The 18,173-nt window shown below is 44.2% G+C and overlaps 1 protein-coding gene across 2 annotated transcripts in view; it reads right to left on the bottom strand.

Annotated features, from left to right (window-relative positions):
- The window catches only part of ACVR2B (activin A receptor type 2B), a 104,924-nt gene that overhangs the window by 27,536 nt on the left and 59,215 nt on the right, over positions 1 to 18,173 (bottom strand). For both annotated transcript variants that reach the window (XM_068175205.1, XM_068175214.1), the window contains exon 2: positions 1,978 to 2,179. In XM_068175205.1, the coding sequence (XP_068031306.1) occupies positions 1,978 to 2,179 (202 nt within the window). The remainder of the gene's footprint in view (positions 1 to 1,977; positions 2,180 to 18,173) is intronic.

The raw sequence follows: 18,173 nt of genomic DNA, 5'->3' as shown, positions 1-18,173 counted from the left end.
TAAATGTACATGTGCCACGTTCTTGTTTCCTCAAGATAAAGAACAGAGTAAGGAGCCTTCACCCTCAACGTCCCAACCCTTGCACTCCAAAATTTTTCCACATTCTGCTGTGACAAAGGAGGCAGCACTTGGCACATCCCAGCATGTGCTGCTCCAAAAGCAGCTGCAGCAGCCAGAACAGGACCATGCCCTGCATCCAGGGACACAGAATACAGGTGCATCTGCCAAGGCTGCTCCCAAAAACCCGGCATCCAAAGGTGCCAGAGATACAAAGGGCATCAGCACAGCACTGCTGATCGAAAAATCATCTTCTTAGCCATTTTTGCCACCTTGGGATGCACTACTGCCTGCATGGAAGTCTGCCAAGGGCACTCGAGGGAAGAGAAAAAATGAAAAGGACTGCACTTAAAGAGGGTTTATTCCTTTATATAATTAAAGCTAACCTTTATTTCAAATGTTGCTTTTGATATTTGTACTGTTTTTTAATTCTCAGAAGGTCTTTTAGCTTTGCCCTGGAACTTGTGGCTTTGAAAAGTCAGGCAATGGAATACTGGATGCTCAATTCTTGGGCTGCAAAAGGCTGGTGAGGAGCCCTGGAAACTTTTCACCATTGTAACAGAGCAACACATTATGACAGAGTTTAAGAAACACTACATCCCTGCAGAGACACTCAGTGACAATACAAGTGTCACTGGATATGAGAGCAGGCACTGAAAGGAGAAATCTGTTTACAGTAAACACTTCTGCTTGGAAGTAGGAAACTACAGTGACCTTCTATTCTCAGAAGAATCGGCATTAAGATGACTAATGGGCCAAGGAAGATTGATTTATTGGGAGAGAATAAAAATTTAACTATATATAGAGCCTGGCTACTCAATTGGCAAGGGAATAGGTGTGGTAGGAAAGTAACTCTGGAGCTAATAATAGAACAAAGATGAGGAACAACTTACAGTCGAGATAAGGCAAAACAACAGGCACAAAAGCAGGGCAAGTGTACAGCACCAAAGGGAGAAAACACTGCAGCCATGGGACAAATCTAGTTCCAGCTTAACCCCACAGCTTGGCACCTGATCTTCCTAAAACTTTCAGAACGAGATGCTACAAAGATGCACAACTGAGAATTGCACAAAGTTGACATCGGCCTACATCGGTGTTATATCAAAGGAAATCCTTGAATCTTATGTTGCTAATCCTTATTGAAAGGGCTGGGCTTGGCTTGGTTGGTCATTGGTTTGGGTTTTTTTAACAAAAACCCTGAGCTCAGAGCTACTCAACGTTGTCCTTTTCAACTGCGAAACTTCATAGGGCTGTTTTCTTTCACCGTAATTCTTTTCCCCTTTGTAGCATTGCATCAAGGGAAGTGAGAAAAGACTAGTTAATTTTCCCAGCTATTTAATGAGGCTGGAGCCTTCACGCTACAAAACCTCACTCCTTTTCAGCCTGCTACAAGCAGTGGCACACAAACTCACATTGCTTTTGCTCCCCACTCTTTTTCCTGGCCCTCCTCTTCACTCAGCCAAAGAACAGTGGAACTTTTTGCAACATCACAAACATCAGAATATGTCAACCCCTAACCACCCCCAGATATCTGTACTTTTCTAGACAGCTTCAAATGATTCCAAGTTTTCACTTCTATCACCAAATGCTCCAGGAAGAACATATTGCTCTTCATTTGATTGTACAGGACAGGTTTTTCAATGAATGCCAGAATTATCAAAGCTTTGCTAGGGGAAAAAAACAAACAAAACAAAACACAACACAAATCCCCTAAAAGTGATTTTTGCAGCTTCTATTTAGAAAGTCAAAGCAGGTAAGTGACAATTCTGAGAGCTGCATTAGCAACAGAAGCAATTCCAGGGGATGCTTTTGCCAATTAACTTGGACTTGCCTTCTTTTTCTCTATGCAAAAAAATCAGGAGCTTTTACACTTAGAGGATCGAGTAAACCTGTATTTAGATAAACCAGTTGGGCTATTACCTGTCATAGCAGTTGAAGTCATCTAACCAGCAGCCTTTCTTCACCAGCTCGATGGAGCCCGAGTTGTTTCTCCAGGAGGCGTAGCAGTGGAGCCGCTTGTCCTTCTCCCCCTCGCAGCGCTCCACCCCGCTCTGGTTGGTCTTCTCCAGCTCCCAGTTGGCATTGTAGTAGATGCACTCCCTTGTCTCAGCCTCCCCGTGGCCTGGCCCTGAAAACAAAAATCAAGACCCAAGAACATTCAGGTAAAATCAGAAATAGATCCTGGGGATTGTGTGGCTCTTTTAGGTGATGCATGCATTTGATTCCCTAGGAGCTGAGCAGCTCAGCAGCGTGAGCTTCAGCACAGTGTGGAGATTATTCTTCTTCTCTAGGGTGAAGTGGGTCAGGTTTGCCTGAGCTCACACAGGAGCTCATGGGGAAGTCAAGAGCCCAGCTGAGACCTTCGCAGATCTCCTCTGGACAATGCTTCAACCTTAGAACCCAAAAACGGGGATGCACAAAGCAACGCATACCCAGTAATGTCTAACCACAGAAACCTTCTTTAGCAAAGACAACCTGCCAGGGTGCTACTTGATGCTTGCTGGGATGTCATGCACTGGAGTTACTCTCCCTCTGCACCATTACTTTGGGAAACACAACCTAAAAATACACAGTTTCTTCCATGGATGTAACTGAGAACAGATAATATTCATCCTGGAGAGCAGAGCCAGACCAGTGGCCATTCCTCACTTAGATACTGGTTCAGGCTTACTTGGGTAAGACTCCATATGACAAATGCCATGTTTTTAGCTGCATTTGACAGAGCTCATGGTGCCACTCCACCCAAGCAAGACCTTCAGCAACAGAAAATTCTGTTCACCAAACAACACTAGCCACCCCAAATGGATGCTTGGCCACCACAAACAAAGGAGTCTCCATAGCCTGTGGGTCTTCCCTCCTTTAAAGCCTTGTACCAAAGGACTGTGGAGCTCCTACTGCCCCCAGGGAAACAATTCCCCCATAGCCACCAAGTGGCAGAACTGAAATACGATTGCAGACACATCCATTAAAACCAGAGTCAAATAAGGGAACACTGATATTTGCAGGTGACCTGTTCTGTCCTAAACCTTAGAAATCCTCTCTTCATCTGGAAATACTCTGCTTTGTGGCATTTTGAGGATTAGTATAAAACAAAACAAAGAATGAAACAAACACACGTCTTGTAAGCAGACAAACACAAAAGATATCATGAGCCCTGTACCATGATGAGTCTGTAAATCCTGAAATGCCCTGCAGCCATCTCTCCTTGGGATTACCCAACCTAAGGCAAGGTCAGGCCTGGCCATTGTTTTGATGGATTGCAATCACAGAAAATGTAGGTATCTCAATAAAATGTGTTGACAACTGTGTAGAAAACACAAATAGGTCCCACAGGATGGTGAAAAAAAAGTGCTGTGCTCCCAAAATATCCAGACCTTTGTGAAGCCCAGAACTACGTTTCTAGCTAGAAAACCACAGTTCTGAATAAACTAGGGGTGATGGGTCCAGCCTGTTCCTAATCCCAACACCTGGACTCAGCAATGGGTAAATTTTCATGGCATGTAGCAAACTCATCACACTAGGAAGATCTCTCTGCAAGCTGCTGAGGTGCTCAATTCTTCAATAACACTTTTAAGGAAGACTGCTTGATCTGCATCGTGGGAGAGACTGCAAGGGAATAGGGCTATGAGAATGTCATAAAGCTGACTTCTGAAACTGGAAATTATATTCAAAGCACACACGAACAAGAGCTCAATTTCAATAGCACCTGCAGGTTTTATCAGCTCTTGCAAAGCTCCATCAGAGTTTTCCTCTGACAAGTTGCTTACAATAATGAAAACAACCTACCAATATCCCTCAACACAGAACAATGTCAATATTGACACTCCTTGTTAAAGCCTTGATATTTGTTCTCTTGATACTTAGACTGTGCTTCTTTAGGGCAGATTAAGCATTTTTGCTAAATACTGGCTAAATCAGCAGGAAAGCAAAAGAGCTTTCTCTTGTGTGTGGGGGTGGAGGGCATTATCTTTTTACTTATAAAAGAAATAATAAATATCTTAACTGCATAGAATCATAGAATGGTTTGGGTTGGAAAGGATTTTTAAAGGTCATCTAGTCCAATATCCCTGCAATGAGCAGGGACGTCTTCAACTAGACCAGGTTGCTCAAAGCCCCATCCACCCTGACTTTGAATATTTCTAGAGCCACCACCTCTTTGGACAACCTGGGCTAGAGTTTCACCACCCTCCTTGTAATATGTCACATGGCTTCCAGCTGGTACCTGACACCTAATCCTCACTTATCTTCTTCTTCTTCACTCCTGGAAATACACTTTGTAATACCATTTTTATCATCCCAAACTGAATATCAGTTTTGATCAAGACAGAAATTTCCGCTCCCTCCCCAACTCCATCTCCCAGAAAGCTGGAAGGTTTAACGAACCATTTCACTGGAAAACAGCCCCAAAATCTAATCCTAGCTCAGCCACCATCATCTGCAACCTCAGGCAATATTGTGTAGCCTCTGTTTTCCCCACCATAAACGACAGCCAATGCAATGCACAGAGCTGCAGTGAGATTTGATATTTCCACTGTGCTTTGGAAAAGGAATGTTGAAAAGATGTGAAGCAGGAGCTGTATCAGCTCTGGGACCAGCAAACCAAGGCTGCTAAATCCTGTGTTGAGCCCAGGCTCCCTTCCCCCAAGACAGTTGTCTTTTCTGGAACAATTTGTAGCTGAAGAGTAAGAGCTGCTTGCAAACACGCAAACCCAACTCTGCAAACAGCGGCCGCGCCAGGAAAAAGGCCTTTCCCAGTTTTCCCCCCGCTGTTAAAGTTTAGATGATTTGAATAAAAGCATGCATAAAGTTTTAGATGACTAAATAGATGTATGCTTTCTTTATAACAGCTCCTAAGGATGCTTGCATTAAGAAGACACTTTAAAAACCTGTGTGTTTGTTACCTGCTTTCAGATCTCTTTAAAAGCCATTTGGTAGGATCCTCGCCCCGCTGGGTGCTCACGACTGCAAGAAACCCTTCTGTTTGTACCCAAGATGGTCTCAGCAGGAAGGGGCACAGCTCCAGGTCTGGGTATTAATTTACCTGCTGCTTTAGCTCATCAAGAAACACTCACACCTTGCTCTGTAATGGATCATGCAGAGACCAAAGTTTGCAGCTAACTGCCTGTTCTGCACTCGCTGCAGTAAAACCCTCACTGAACAGAGGGAGGGGGAGTCAAAACATGGACTTGTCCCCTTGAGAGAGAAAGGTGGTGACTAAGAGAAGGAAATCTGAGCTTTGCTCATCCATCCCCAGGGAGCTTTGTAGATTTTCCTGCCTCCTCTTCCCCCACTGAGCAATGGATACCCCCAAGGCCACCATAGGTCTGTAAGAAAGACTGAGCTGGACATTAGGTAATGGGTTTAAATTTAAAAAATATTTAGATTTGATATAAGGATGAAATATTTTTCTCAATGAGGGTGATAAAACACTGGAACAGGTTGCCTAGGGAGGTGGTAGATGCCTCATCTCTGGAAACACTCATGGTCAGGTTGGACAGAGCTCTGAGCATCCTGATGTAGTTCAAGATGTCCCTGCTCACTGAAGGGGAGTTGGTCTTGATGCCCTTTAAAGGTGCCTGCCAGCCCAAACTATTCTGATTCTGCCAAGTGACAAAGGCATGGATAACCATGTCCTCCTTCTCATTTCCAGTTGCAAGAAGAATCAGAGGGTGTTCCCCCAAGATATGTGCAGGAAGCACTTGTCTCCCTCCACTGGACACAGCTAATGCATCAGCACAACAAGGATTTCACGGGGCTCCCCTGTGCCCCCAGCAGTACAACCTGGCTCAAGAGAAGCGTTGTACCAAACTTGAGCATCTGACAAGAGTGACACCATTAATTTTGGCCAAAAGGGCCTTTCCTGAAACAAAAGTTTTTCAGTGCAGTCACAAACCACAGCTTGAGACAGATTAAAGGGGTTGTGTCCCCCCACAGTCCTGCTCTCCTCCTCCTCACTCTTGTCATCTCCCTCATAGCAGCCTTGGTACATCAGAAAGTTCCTGAGTGCCTTCATTTGTGGCACTGCCTGGTAATATCCTGCTCAGTTGGGAAGGCAAATAAACACCCCAGAGAACTGCTCAACTTTTGGCAGAAAATCAATGTGACTTGGGTGCAACGAGATATAAAACCTTTGCTGAGCAAGTTTTGGAAGATCACTGTTGGAACCTGGTCTCATTCATTGGGCCCCCATTCCTCTCCTGCCTTAGCATATTCCACCAGCCACAATGCAAAATTTGGGAAAAAAAGTTGCAAAGAAGATGTATGTGGGCCAGGAGCATGGACATGGGGCAGGAGCATGGACATGGGGCAGGAGCATGGACATGGGGCAGGAGCACAGCATATCCAGCACTGCATCCCACTCTCAGCCCCAGCTTTCTCCATGGAAAAGAGCCTCGTGCCAGCAGCCAGGCAAAAACAATCAACTTTTTAATATCACAGTCCACAAATAGTCATTTAAGCAATAAAGCCTGAAGTCCTGTTTGAAATCAAAGTCTAAGGAAGAATCAGGCTTTGCAGGAGCAGATGGGTTTCTGGCATCCCACTGCATCCACCCAGCACTTCAGGGATGACACAATGTGGCTTGTCCTCAAACAAAAGATGCACAGAAATACCTTTACACAAAATACCAAGCTGAAATAACTCCCATACATCATTCAGGCAGAGGGAAGCTACCCACCATCACCCATTTTTGGGGTGGAAATCAACTTTTTGACCTCAGTCCCAAGGGACTGTCATTATGCTGATTCCCCTGGGTCAGTTTTCTGCTCCAAATGACTGAAGTATCACTAGGTTTTTGCCAAGCAAGACCCCCAGCACCCAACTGAGGCACATAATGATGGGAAGAGCTGTTGAAGCACCATGCGACATGGGAAGACCTCTCGCCTCTACTTGGGAGTTACAAGGCACAGAGGGAGCTCATTAAACAAAGATCCTCATGAACTGAAGGACTTCAGCCTGCTGAGACATGGGACCTTGCTGCTGATCTGAGACTAAACCCTGTTCTCCTAATTTGGAGTCGCTGACAGATCACTGAGGCTGTATCATTATCCAACAGCTTCTAAATTACAGCCAAGATCCAGTGTAGCAACTCCAGGTCTAGGTGTTAGCAGTTGCCAGGCTCCTAACTCATAATTAGATACATAGGGAATATCTTCCCCAAGGCTGAAGGCTGCTATAAATCTCAGCTCTTTATCTCTGCCTGTCCCCTTTTGAAAACCTAAAATGAAAGTATATACGAAAAGATGGGATGTGTCAAAATAGTCTGCATAAACACTGAGTGATTTACCAGACAGTCTGTTTGCCTGACTGTCAAAACCACCGGGCTTTATATATGAAACAGTGTATGCAACTGAAGTTATTTGCAAACATTTCGTTATGTCCCTATATAGCTATTTGTACATGTAATTTTATAATATAAAACAGCAGAGATTGTGCACTGAATTGGGGTAATTGCCCTCTAATTTGGAGGGTAATTGCATGCAGCAATTAAGCAACTGCGGATGCATTCTTGCACGTGTGATTATGGAAGTCGGGCCCTTTGTTTGAGGTTTGGGTTTGCTTTCAAGAGCTCTCCCTCAAACCGTGGCAGGGGTGAGCAGAGCTGGGAAATCAGGGGCTGCAGGGTGCTCACCTTGCAGCGCAGCATCTGCTGGGATGAGCCACTTCACCCCCTTCCCAGGGGATGCTAAACCAGCTGCCTCCAATCCCACAGCTGCATTTTGGCACACCCTTCAGTGGGGGACGACAATCCAAGCATGTGTGGAGTGCTCTTGGAGGCACTGGTGGGGAGGGAAAGGCAGTGAAAGAGGGCTACTGCCTCCCTGCTCTCCCTCTGCCAGACACCTGCCCAGAAATCACATGCAGGACTGCAAAATTAAAGAATTTCAAATAGCTGTTGCTAGAAATTCAAAATCAAGCCAGACTGAAGAAGGCTTGCAACTGGGAATGTTTGGAAAATGTTGCTCTGGAGAGACCACCCAGTTGCATCTCTCCCAAACGAATATGAGATTTCTAAGCGTTGCTCCAGCACTTATTCCCCAAGCGGGGTGATTTCATTCCTGCTGTACTTACATAATAGGGGCTAAATACATCTTTAGGCAAAGCATCAAACTCATGATGACATCTGTGGTTAAGCACGTAACTGCACATGAGGATTTGGAGACTTGTTGCTTTTATCCCCTGTTCTTTCACTAAAGTCTTTAAACAACAGAGCAGAAGGAAGCCCCTGTGACTCTGCAGAGCCTCTTTCTCAAGCCAAAACTTCACCCCACCTTTGGGGACCTCAGTGGCCAGGGTTTGTCCAGGCAGAGATGCCCCATCCAACCAGCTGGATGCAGGGATGGCTAATTAGAAGGATCTATTACTGCAAAATGATTTGGTTCTTAAGCCAGATCAGGTAAATCTGGGCACAGGCAGCACTGAGAAAGCAAAGGTGTAAAGCCAAGGGAAGACAGAAGTTGGAATTTTGTTTTCTGTCAATAGATTTGGTTTATCCCACAGTAAAAGAGCTCCAAGTTTTCAAGTCAATCAATGACTGTTAATCTATTATCTCAGCATATATTGCCATGGTAACCTGCAATGATGCCATTGACAACTACTCTCGAAAGGACAGGAGGCTTTAAGACATTTTCTTTTAAAATTAAAAAAGGAACTTTAATATTAAGAAATACATCCTCCCTGCTCACCAGGGATGACAACTCAGGGCTTCTATATTCACACCATGACTCACACTTCACAGCTTCCACGGACATCTGTGTAGCAACCCCCCCCCCCCCAATATATCTCTCTTTTAACTTGGGTTTAAGTCAGTAAATGATAACAAGAAAATTATTCCAAATAATTAGATCTTCATTAGAATTTTCCCCCAAACAGACTGCAAAACCTGTTTTATAAAATGTAAGGAGTGTGTTTTAGGACTTATTATTACCAGCTCTGGGAAAGGATGCTGTTATGGTTTCATTCTTCTGAATAATTTCCCTGGTATTTTAAGTCAAACAGCATGAGTAGAAGAAGGACCTGGAGGACATGGAGCACCCCAGCTCCTCACAAGGCCACAAAACCAGGCAGACCCTGCAGAGGGAAGACGGAGCCGACTGAGATGACGGCGATACTCAGCTGAGTGAAATATTGAGTGTCCACACACACATACATGCACACAGAGCTGATGAGAGTAATCTCTTGGCCCAAAGGGGAGGATCACTCAGGAAAAGGTTTAGTAAATCATTCCTCCGGCCAGGCAGAGTGATCCAAGGAGGTTTGGCCAGGTTGTTGGCTGGCCTGGTGTGCAGCAGGACAGAAACGTTGCCAGCAGTTAATCAATTTTTGGAAGCAGAGCATTTTTGACTTGAACTCAGAGGGTCACTTCTATATTTTATTTAAAGAAGAGATCATTTTAGTTATCCATTAGAAAAATCCTATTTTGTATCATTTCAGTTAAGGACAAAGCCAAAAATGTAATTACATTTCTCCCTTCACATCACTAACTGTATCTGTCTCCCCCAAAAAGGTTTTAGTTCTTTAATAAAACCATCAGGGAGATCAATCAAAAGCATTTAATGCCGTGGTGCTTCTGCAGTTCATGTTTAAATGCACTTTGGGTCACAAACGAGGCAATTTGGACAGCAGAGCTCAAACCAGATTAGTAGTAACACACAAAAAGGGCCTAATTCCTAATTTATTTTTCCTTCTTTTTTTTGTTTTTTTTTTGCACAGATACATACTCCTCCTCAGCTACACCCAAGAGAATGAAACCAAACTCAAGCCAGCCCTGACAAGCACGAAGTCACAGATCCAAAAAGGCCACGGCTACCACCCGCCTGCCCGTGCACGGTGTGGGGTGGAGGAGAGCACGAGAAACTGCAGGTCCCATCCAGACTCCCAGAGCTGCTGAGCTGCTCCCTGTCCGTGTGTGACCAGCCCCAAGGATGCCACCCCAGGCAGCATCTCTGAAATGATGCTCCTCCATCCCCCCAATTCACTAGAAGAAATCTCCAGGCTTCCTCTGCACAGCCACATCAAGGCCTTGCTCCACAGAGGAATTCCATAAGGAGAGGTTGTGTTTTTTCCCCCAGACCACGAGTTTCCAAACAGGCATAAAGTTATTACAATTTTTCTTTTTTTTTTTTTTCCCTTGAGTTTGAGGTGTGCATTTATAAAAGCATTAAGCAGGCCATTTATTTGGCTTGTAACAGCAATGACTACTCTTTGGCATGAAAAATGGCCCCTTGTGGGCTGAGCACTCTGCACACAAGCTACCAGGAAGGTGTCTCAGCAGCCAAACTTTGCAGCCTCTGTAACGGAAAATATTAGGGCTTAATTGCAAGATTAAGGTATTTCCAACTGCACTCCTGAAAATCAAATGGAGAGCAAGTCTTGACCAGATTACACAAATCACTAAGTAAAATATGCAGCAAGTTCTGAAATGACATTTAGAACACAATAATTTGTTCTGTCCCATTCTCCTTGGGAGCCAGCATGGGGTCTCCAAAGAGCATGGGAGGTGGAAGTGAAATCACGTACATTCATAAATATTTTCCCCACACACAGTGAAGTTCTGAAAAGCTTTCAAAGCAAGCCTGGAAAATGAATTTCCTTCCAAGCAGAGGAACGAGGGTACGGGAGCATCTTGTAGCGTGCAGAGGTTTAAGGAACAGCAATAATCATGTGACGATGCCTTTCCCAGGTTTTTCATTTGCATCTGCTCCATCCCACTGTCCTCATCATCCTGTGACACTGTCACCAGCAGAAATGCTTTTCAGAGCTCCTGTTTTTTAAGGTCTTCTCCAGGGAGAGAGTGATGTGTGTCCAACACAGCACAGCACACCTGGCAAGCCACAGAGAGCTTTGGTACAGAACAGCAGCACCTCAATTCATAATCTACACAGGGTCCTCTGAGATTTATCAGCAGGGACATTTCAAATATGCTTTAAAATGTGCTGAGTCTACTAAGATTGGGCCCCAAGTGCTTTTCTATTGATTCAGCTTGACATTTCCAAATACCACAATTCCAAATTTAATTCACTGGTAATTGGAAAAACTGTAATGCATGTAAATGGACAAGAAGATGTGGGAAGTCCAAAAGGTCAAGCATCAGGAAAACGTGTCCCCAAGAACTAAATGATCCTTGTTTGTGTTTCTGTCGCCCTCTTCTACTTGAATAATCAAAGCTTGGAGCTGAGCAGTTTTCTCAGTAGGATGGAGGAAGAAAGGCAATAAAAAACCACAACCACTCTAAACCATGGAACCGGTTCAAAAATCACTGTTTTAAAATCCATCACTGACCAGAATTCAAATACACCATAGAGATGAGTCACTTAATCAGCAGATTACATGAGCAAGTGGGAAACTCAAGGAAGAATTAATTTGAAAATACTCTCAGTAGAATAAGATTATCTCTACCTAGAAATCAGGTTTCTAAGATTTCTGCTACATCACAGCTTCTCTTTGCCAGCCAGTTGAAGGGGAGGGAGTGACAGAGAGAAAATCTTAGAGATGTCTAAGTTCAAACCTCAGATCCAGCATGATGATGGATGGTTGTTGGCAGGTGCCAGCTGGGGTCTCTTCTTTACTGACCTGGGAAAACCAAACTTCTGTTTCAGAGGAACCAAGGGCTTCAGTGACAAGAAATGGTGCAGGAGCATGCAGGGGATGCTTGCCTAGCTCTTTGCAGAGCCCTGAGGTGCAGCAAAGCTCGAGGGTTCACTGTGTTGATGGGAAATCAAGTCCTTTTGGGAAAAGACCATTCATATGCAATACAAAATACACTATGACAGAAATCCCCATATTTCTATATGTTCTAGAGAATAAAACATGCACATTTTAGCTGCCAGTCTGACCTGCATTCCCCCCAGCACGTGAGCAATCACCAGTGGTCTGACACCCTGGTGTGTTTCAGCTCAGAAGGGTAAGAACATGATGGAAGTGCAGTGCACAAAAAAGTACAATTTATAGCCAGTCTTACACTGATGAAGGACAAGCATCCATTACCACATCCCAAAAAGAGATTTCTCCATCCAGCCCACAGCAGTACATGTGCAAATACTTGATAACTCCTTGGTGCAAGCGACATCTTTTGCATTACTCTCTAGACCTTCAGAACATTCAAGATTTGCAGAAGAAACCACTGATTTTTAAAATGCTCTTTCCCCAGTGTACACTGGTATTTCAAGAGTTAACAAGCTAGCAGAAGCCAGCTCTAAAAGAGAAGGAAGGCAGGAAAAAAGCAAGTCTCTGGCCCTTGCAATCACAAACTAGCCTTAAGTCCTCCAAAAGGAAGTAAAGACATTCCTAAAATTCTTTGAGGATGAGAAGCAAGTTGCCAGCCAAATCAGAAGTCCATTTCTCCAGTCTTTATGCTCTTAATGGCAAATCCCACATGAGCAATTTTAAGAGCCTCTTTTACAATGGAATTTTCTCCCACGTGGCTACAGCACAATCCAGGACTTGTCTCATGTTTACAGAAATGTACCTTTCTCCTTTGGGTCTACTGAAAAAAGCTGCTGTCGAACGACCTGAGGAAGGAATGCAGCACAACCCAATACCATCATGCTACTTCCAGTGATTGTTTCTGTTACAATAATGAAAGGCACGGAAGAAATGTCTGGATAACTGCAATGATTCTCCAAAGACAAGTTATAAAAGAGATGCTGAAGAGATTTTATGTAAAGGGGCATGGGGGAAAAAAAAGTCACCTATTAGCTTTCATTTTGATTACATGCATTAAGCAGCATCCAGATCCCACTTTGAAGTAAAAATGGTTTTGAGCAGATTGTCCCAGAAAGTTGAAATCCTGCCTGTTTCACAGGTGGGAAGTAATAAAATAACTGTGTGCTGTGGGACAGGTCTTTTCCTTCCTGGTTTTCTCACACCAGAGGAAGACTAAAACACTTTGGACCACAGTGTGCATGGAGTGAAAGAAGGACTTACCCTCCATCCACGTCCAAGCTTTCTGGATGACCTGAGCTCAACAGTTCCAGCCCAGAAACTGGGTATATTCCCTTCCAGTTCAACTTTCTATTTGGATGCCATTTAGTTCCCATGGTGACCAGGATCCAATATTACATAAAAGAGCATAAAGTAATACTCTAAGATTCAGCACAGTACTCCCAATTTCCTGACCTCGGATAGGTGGGGATCTCCACTAGAACCATCTCTGATGCTGCTCCCACATATTTAGATTATGATGTATGTGAAAAAGGAGATGAGGGTGCCCTTGTCTGGGCACTTTCAGAGACACCATGAATATTTAGAGGGATTTATCACTGGAAATACAATAAGAATCCAAGACAAGAGAAGACTCCAGGGAGATCTTACTGCATCCTTTCAATGTACAAAGGAGGTTTACAAGAAAGGTGAAAGAAGACTTCTTACTGAGGCCTGTAGTCATAGGACAAGGAGAAATGGTTTTAAATTAAAGATGTTAAGTATAAATTAGGAAGAAATTCTTTCCTGTGTGGGTGGTGAGGCACTGCAACAGGTTGCCCAGAGAAAATGTGTATGCCGCATCCCTGAAGGTGTTCAAGACCAGTTTGGATGGAGTGTGAACAACCCAGTCAATGGAAGGTGTCCCTGCCCATGACAGGGGGGCTTGGAACAAAAGGATATTTAAAGGTCCCTTCCAACTCAAATCTTTCAAATACTCCTCCATAACCTGTAACAAGATCATTTTAGGCTGCAAATGTTTTCCTTTCGCCTCAAGAGCTTCATCAGCAAGATACAAGAATGACTTGTTTTGGTCCACGTGCTTGAGTTGGAAGATGGGAGAGGTGCCTGCAGAAATGTACACACAGAGGACTGGCAGCTATAGAGAGATGAGCAAACTACAACCCTGAACACATCCTTCCACCGCCTCCCCTTGCTCAGATTTACCTGGGGACACAGGCATGCAAATTCTAAGAAAAGGCACTTTCTGTGACATTACTGTACACTCCTGCTAATCAGTAGGAACAGAAACGGAAGACATGCCACCAGTAAATTCCATTTTTCACTAAAGAAAATAAAAAGTTCCAAGGCAACATGAAAAGCTTCACGTTGACAGCAGCCAGTTGAGCAATAAAACCACTAATCTCCCCACTAGGTTGGGGCACATGGATCCCAGTGCTCTTCAGCCAACTTCCCTGAACTTTGGTAAGGCGTTGCAGCCATCTGGGAAGAGCAAACAAAACTTTTGATAACTTTTTGGAGGGTGTAGGACCATCTGTTTCCACACCAACATGCAGGTGAACACACCTGCCCCAGGCAAGGCAGCAGCACAGAGGGGAATCCCTCCACCTTTATATCTTTCTTTGGGAACAAAGAAAAGCCATAGGAAAGTGTCAGCCAAAGCTGCTTGTACATCTTTTCTGTGGGCCTCTTGTCACGGTTCAATGTTTTCAACATAAATACTTTAGTACAGGATTCACTTTCTTCAATACAATAAGCCCAGGAAAACATAACCTACTGTTCTAGCTATATCCTGGGAGCTCTGGTGAGTACTAAGAGATGCACTCTTCTTCTGAATGCTGCTGAAAGAAAACCAGTGAATAAAACTGCTGATCAACCTTCCCCATCTGTAGATGGCCCCTACTTTGCAAGAGTGAAGCAACTGCTGAAGAGTGAAACAAGTAATGAAGGATGAAACAAGTGGTAAACAAGTGATGGAGGGTGAACAGTTGGTGGGATCAGGCTCAAAGCACACCTGGAGAAGGCAGTTCCTCACCCAAAGGGCAGCTGATGTGTGGAACCCCGTGTCAGAAGATTCCCCATAATGTTTTAAGAAGAACCACGTGCGCTTGCTTGTTCTGCTGTTCCTCTCCCATCATCTTTCAGCAAAAGGTGGAGTCAGACCACCAGGCTGATGAGCTTCTGCTCTGACCTAATCTGGCCATTGACCAATGTCATCAACCTAAAAACATCATTTAAAAATAATTCAAATGTTGAAAGACCCAAGCAGCTACTGACCAACCAAATGCACTTTGTCACTGACTGCAACTTTGCTCTTGATTTCCATCCCACCCATCCAGACAGCCTGCATTTCTTTTCATGTTGGGATTTGAGAAACCCAATCCCCCTGAACAACTGCCCTGAGCCCAGAAGTGCCATTTGGAGCTGACAGCTGCTGAGAGATGAACACAAAGCCCTCTTCCAGCCAGAGTCCTTCCCTGATACCCTTGCAACCATTTCCCAATAGACAGAGATTTTGCACAGGCTTTTTATCTCTTTGCTGGTATTTTCCTTCTCAACAAGTTTTTAATGTTTTATGTAGTAAGGATGCCCCTGCCATTTAAAGAGGGGAAGCATGCAGTAGTAATTATTCATTAAAAACACATCATAAGTGACCTTTACGCTGAAGCAGAGGAAGCCACATGCCCACCTGGCTGTATTCTGGAAGGGCCAGGAGTTTCAAAGGGAGTAAATATTTTCATGCAGGATTGCCAGCCTAAACTATCTTGAAGAGGTGCCTCATTCTTGAGAGAACAAAAGCTGTTTAAAACATCTCAGATTAAGTATCCACAAGTCAATATACAGTTTTGAAAAATCTAACTGGAAAGGAGAAGTCACCATAGTGCTTGGTCCAAGCTGGCGTCTCACAACCCCCTTTCATCTCAGCAGAGTGCAAAATTACCATTTTGTCTGCCTTCCTATACAAAGTACAATTTCTAGACAGGACAACTAGGGACTAGCTGTCTCACCATGAAATGTGAAGAATATTGGTGTTTCTACTGAAAAGTAGTTCTACAGATTGAATCAAAATCCAAGGCACACCTACAAGCCTTGCAGCAAGAGCTGGAGCCCTTTGTTTGCAGCAGCTGTTTTAGTGGGATATGCAGGTTAGTTTTGCTCACACAAGCCACACATCCCTAATGCAGCAAAAATATAAACTCTGGTTTTGCAGAAGGAGGTAATGTAGCTCTTTTCCTGGAGGGAGATGAGTCCCATCTTTGGGTTGTGTTTCAGGCATGCATGTAGGAAGCAGAGCACCATACAAGCAAGTGAGAAGCAGAGCCAACAGACACACAGAATCCAGGCACCAGAGTCATTTGCAAAGCAAAACTAACGTACATCACTTTATGCATGATTACATTTTCAAAAGCAAGAAGTGTTAGGAAATATTTTTGAAGACAGTCAGTAATGTTTTGCAAGAATCGCTGACTCAAGCCCTTGATCTGGCCATTTAGCAGATGACTGGAAAACAGCCCCGGCTATGTTTATTCTTTAGACAAAGTCCAGCTAAAAATGCATCCAGGCTTAAATAATCTGTGTAACAATGACCTCAAAACCCCAAATACAACACTGCATTGCATGCAGGTTTCCCAACAGGATAAAGCATTGTCAGGGCTCACACCCAGTTATCTGTTTTCCATGCACAGTCTCCCAACATGGCGTTATCATCTTTACACCACTCTTGGAAGTAATGCACTATTTCTTTTCCATTTGCATTTCAATATGGCCCCAAGGGCTTTACATACATCTGGTCCTCCCTGTGTTAAGATTCTTCCCAAACACCACATTGCCTAAAGATGGTGAGACAAAGGATGTGCTGCATTATGAGCAACTTCATGCGTAGGCTCTAGGCCAGAACAGTGAGTGGAGCATCCTGCATCCTACCCCGTTTCACTCTGCAGGTCTCCATGCCAGCTCTGCTTTACAAACAGCAGCAAATGACACCATCCCGGTTATCTCAGATGGGGAGAGCCAGAGGAGGAGGCACAACTCCAATCTCACGGTTATACATCAAGTCAGGAACGAGCCACCAAGAATATTTGACTCATCCATGTCAGAAGAAAATATAACAGGTCTGCTGAGCACAGTTTGGGGACTACAGACCTCACACACAGGCTGGGAGCTTTTTATCCATCACCTCGCTGTAAGTGCTTCCCTCTCTTCCCCCACACAGCCCAACCCAGCAGCAGTTTTGCTCCCATCATGCATGTCACCTTCAGTGGGAGAGGACTTCATATATTTTTAAGACATTCATACTTTTTGTACAGGATTATTATTTAGTATCTGTGAGCTCTTCCAGAGAGTGAAATCCTGCTATTTTTCTAGACTGAGGAGTATTTTTATTCATGCTTTCGGTGTCTCCCGCCCCAACGCTGGCCCTAATTCCCCTGGCACACCCACCATCTTGGGGCTGAACACAGGCAGAGATGGTAAATGAGACCAAGTGCCTCAGACCAGCCATGAGACTGATTAACCCTCTCTTCTCCTCGGAGAGCTCAGATTGGACACATCAGTTTTGCTTGTGCCATCCAGGAGACTGGCAGTGGGGAGATGGTCCCTCCTGCCCAGAACAGGGTCAGCATCTGGCTGCTGGTAAGCAGAGAACTGCAGACAGGAGGATCCTCAGGCCCATTTTAAAACCATCTTAAAATAGGGCGCTGCCTCTCAGTCGAGCCAGCAGCACCAGCCTTGCCAAGATGCTGAAGCTTCCACTCTTCACATGGGTGTTTACTCCTACCCAACCACCCGCACGTCCCAGCCCTTCCCAGCCTCCCCCACCGACTGCTGAGCATCCTTTTGGCACAGGTGTCTCCAGCAAGGGCTCACTGACGTGGAGCATAACACACTTACCTCTCCATCTGTAAAATAAATATATAACTTTCGAAGCAAGGACACATATCAAAGAGCACAGGATGCAGCACAGTGACTCATGCAACCAGCAAAGTAGAAACTTGGCTGCATCCGTGCCCGCACAGGGCATTCTGCATCTCTTCCTATAATTAGTCCTTCAAATGCTAGAGGGGAAAGGAACAAATTCAAAGAGGTTTTACTTCCCAATTATTCACATATTTCCAAATCAAATGGCTGTCTGTCAGAGAGCAACATGCCATTGCCCTAGGATATCAAAATGCAAACTAAAAAGTCTCTCCAGGAACAGGATTTGCTTTCATTACATTTATATCACCTAATTCATTTTAAGATTATATATAATTAGTCTCTCCCTCCCTTCCCCACCCCAATCCAATATACTCTCCCAAGCAATTTCAGAACATGCCACACATGCCAATGGAACTTCTAAGGCAGCACTCTCTTGGCTTTCAAAAATATATGGAATTTTAATTTCTTTTTTTTTAGCATTTTCTTTCTTTGAATTGCTAAATCTTTCAGGTGTGCATCAGTATTTTTATTTTAATTTT

This window comes from Anomalospiza imberbis, chromosome 1, assembly GCF_031753505.1.
Source record: "Anomalospiza imberbis isolate Cuckoo-Finch-1a 21T00152 chromosome 1, ASM3175350v1, whole genome shotgun sequence".
Lineage (NCBI taxonomy): Eukaryota > Metazoa > Chordata > Aves > Passeriformes > Viduidae > Anomalospiza > Anomalospiza imberbis.
Note: the sequence above shows the minus strand (reverse complement) of the source record. Positions and strands in the feature narration are given on the sequence as shown.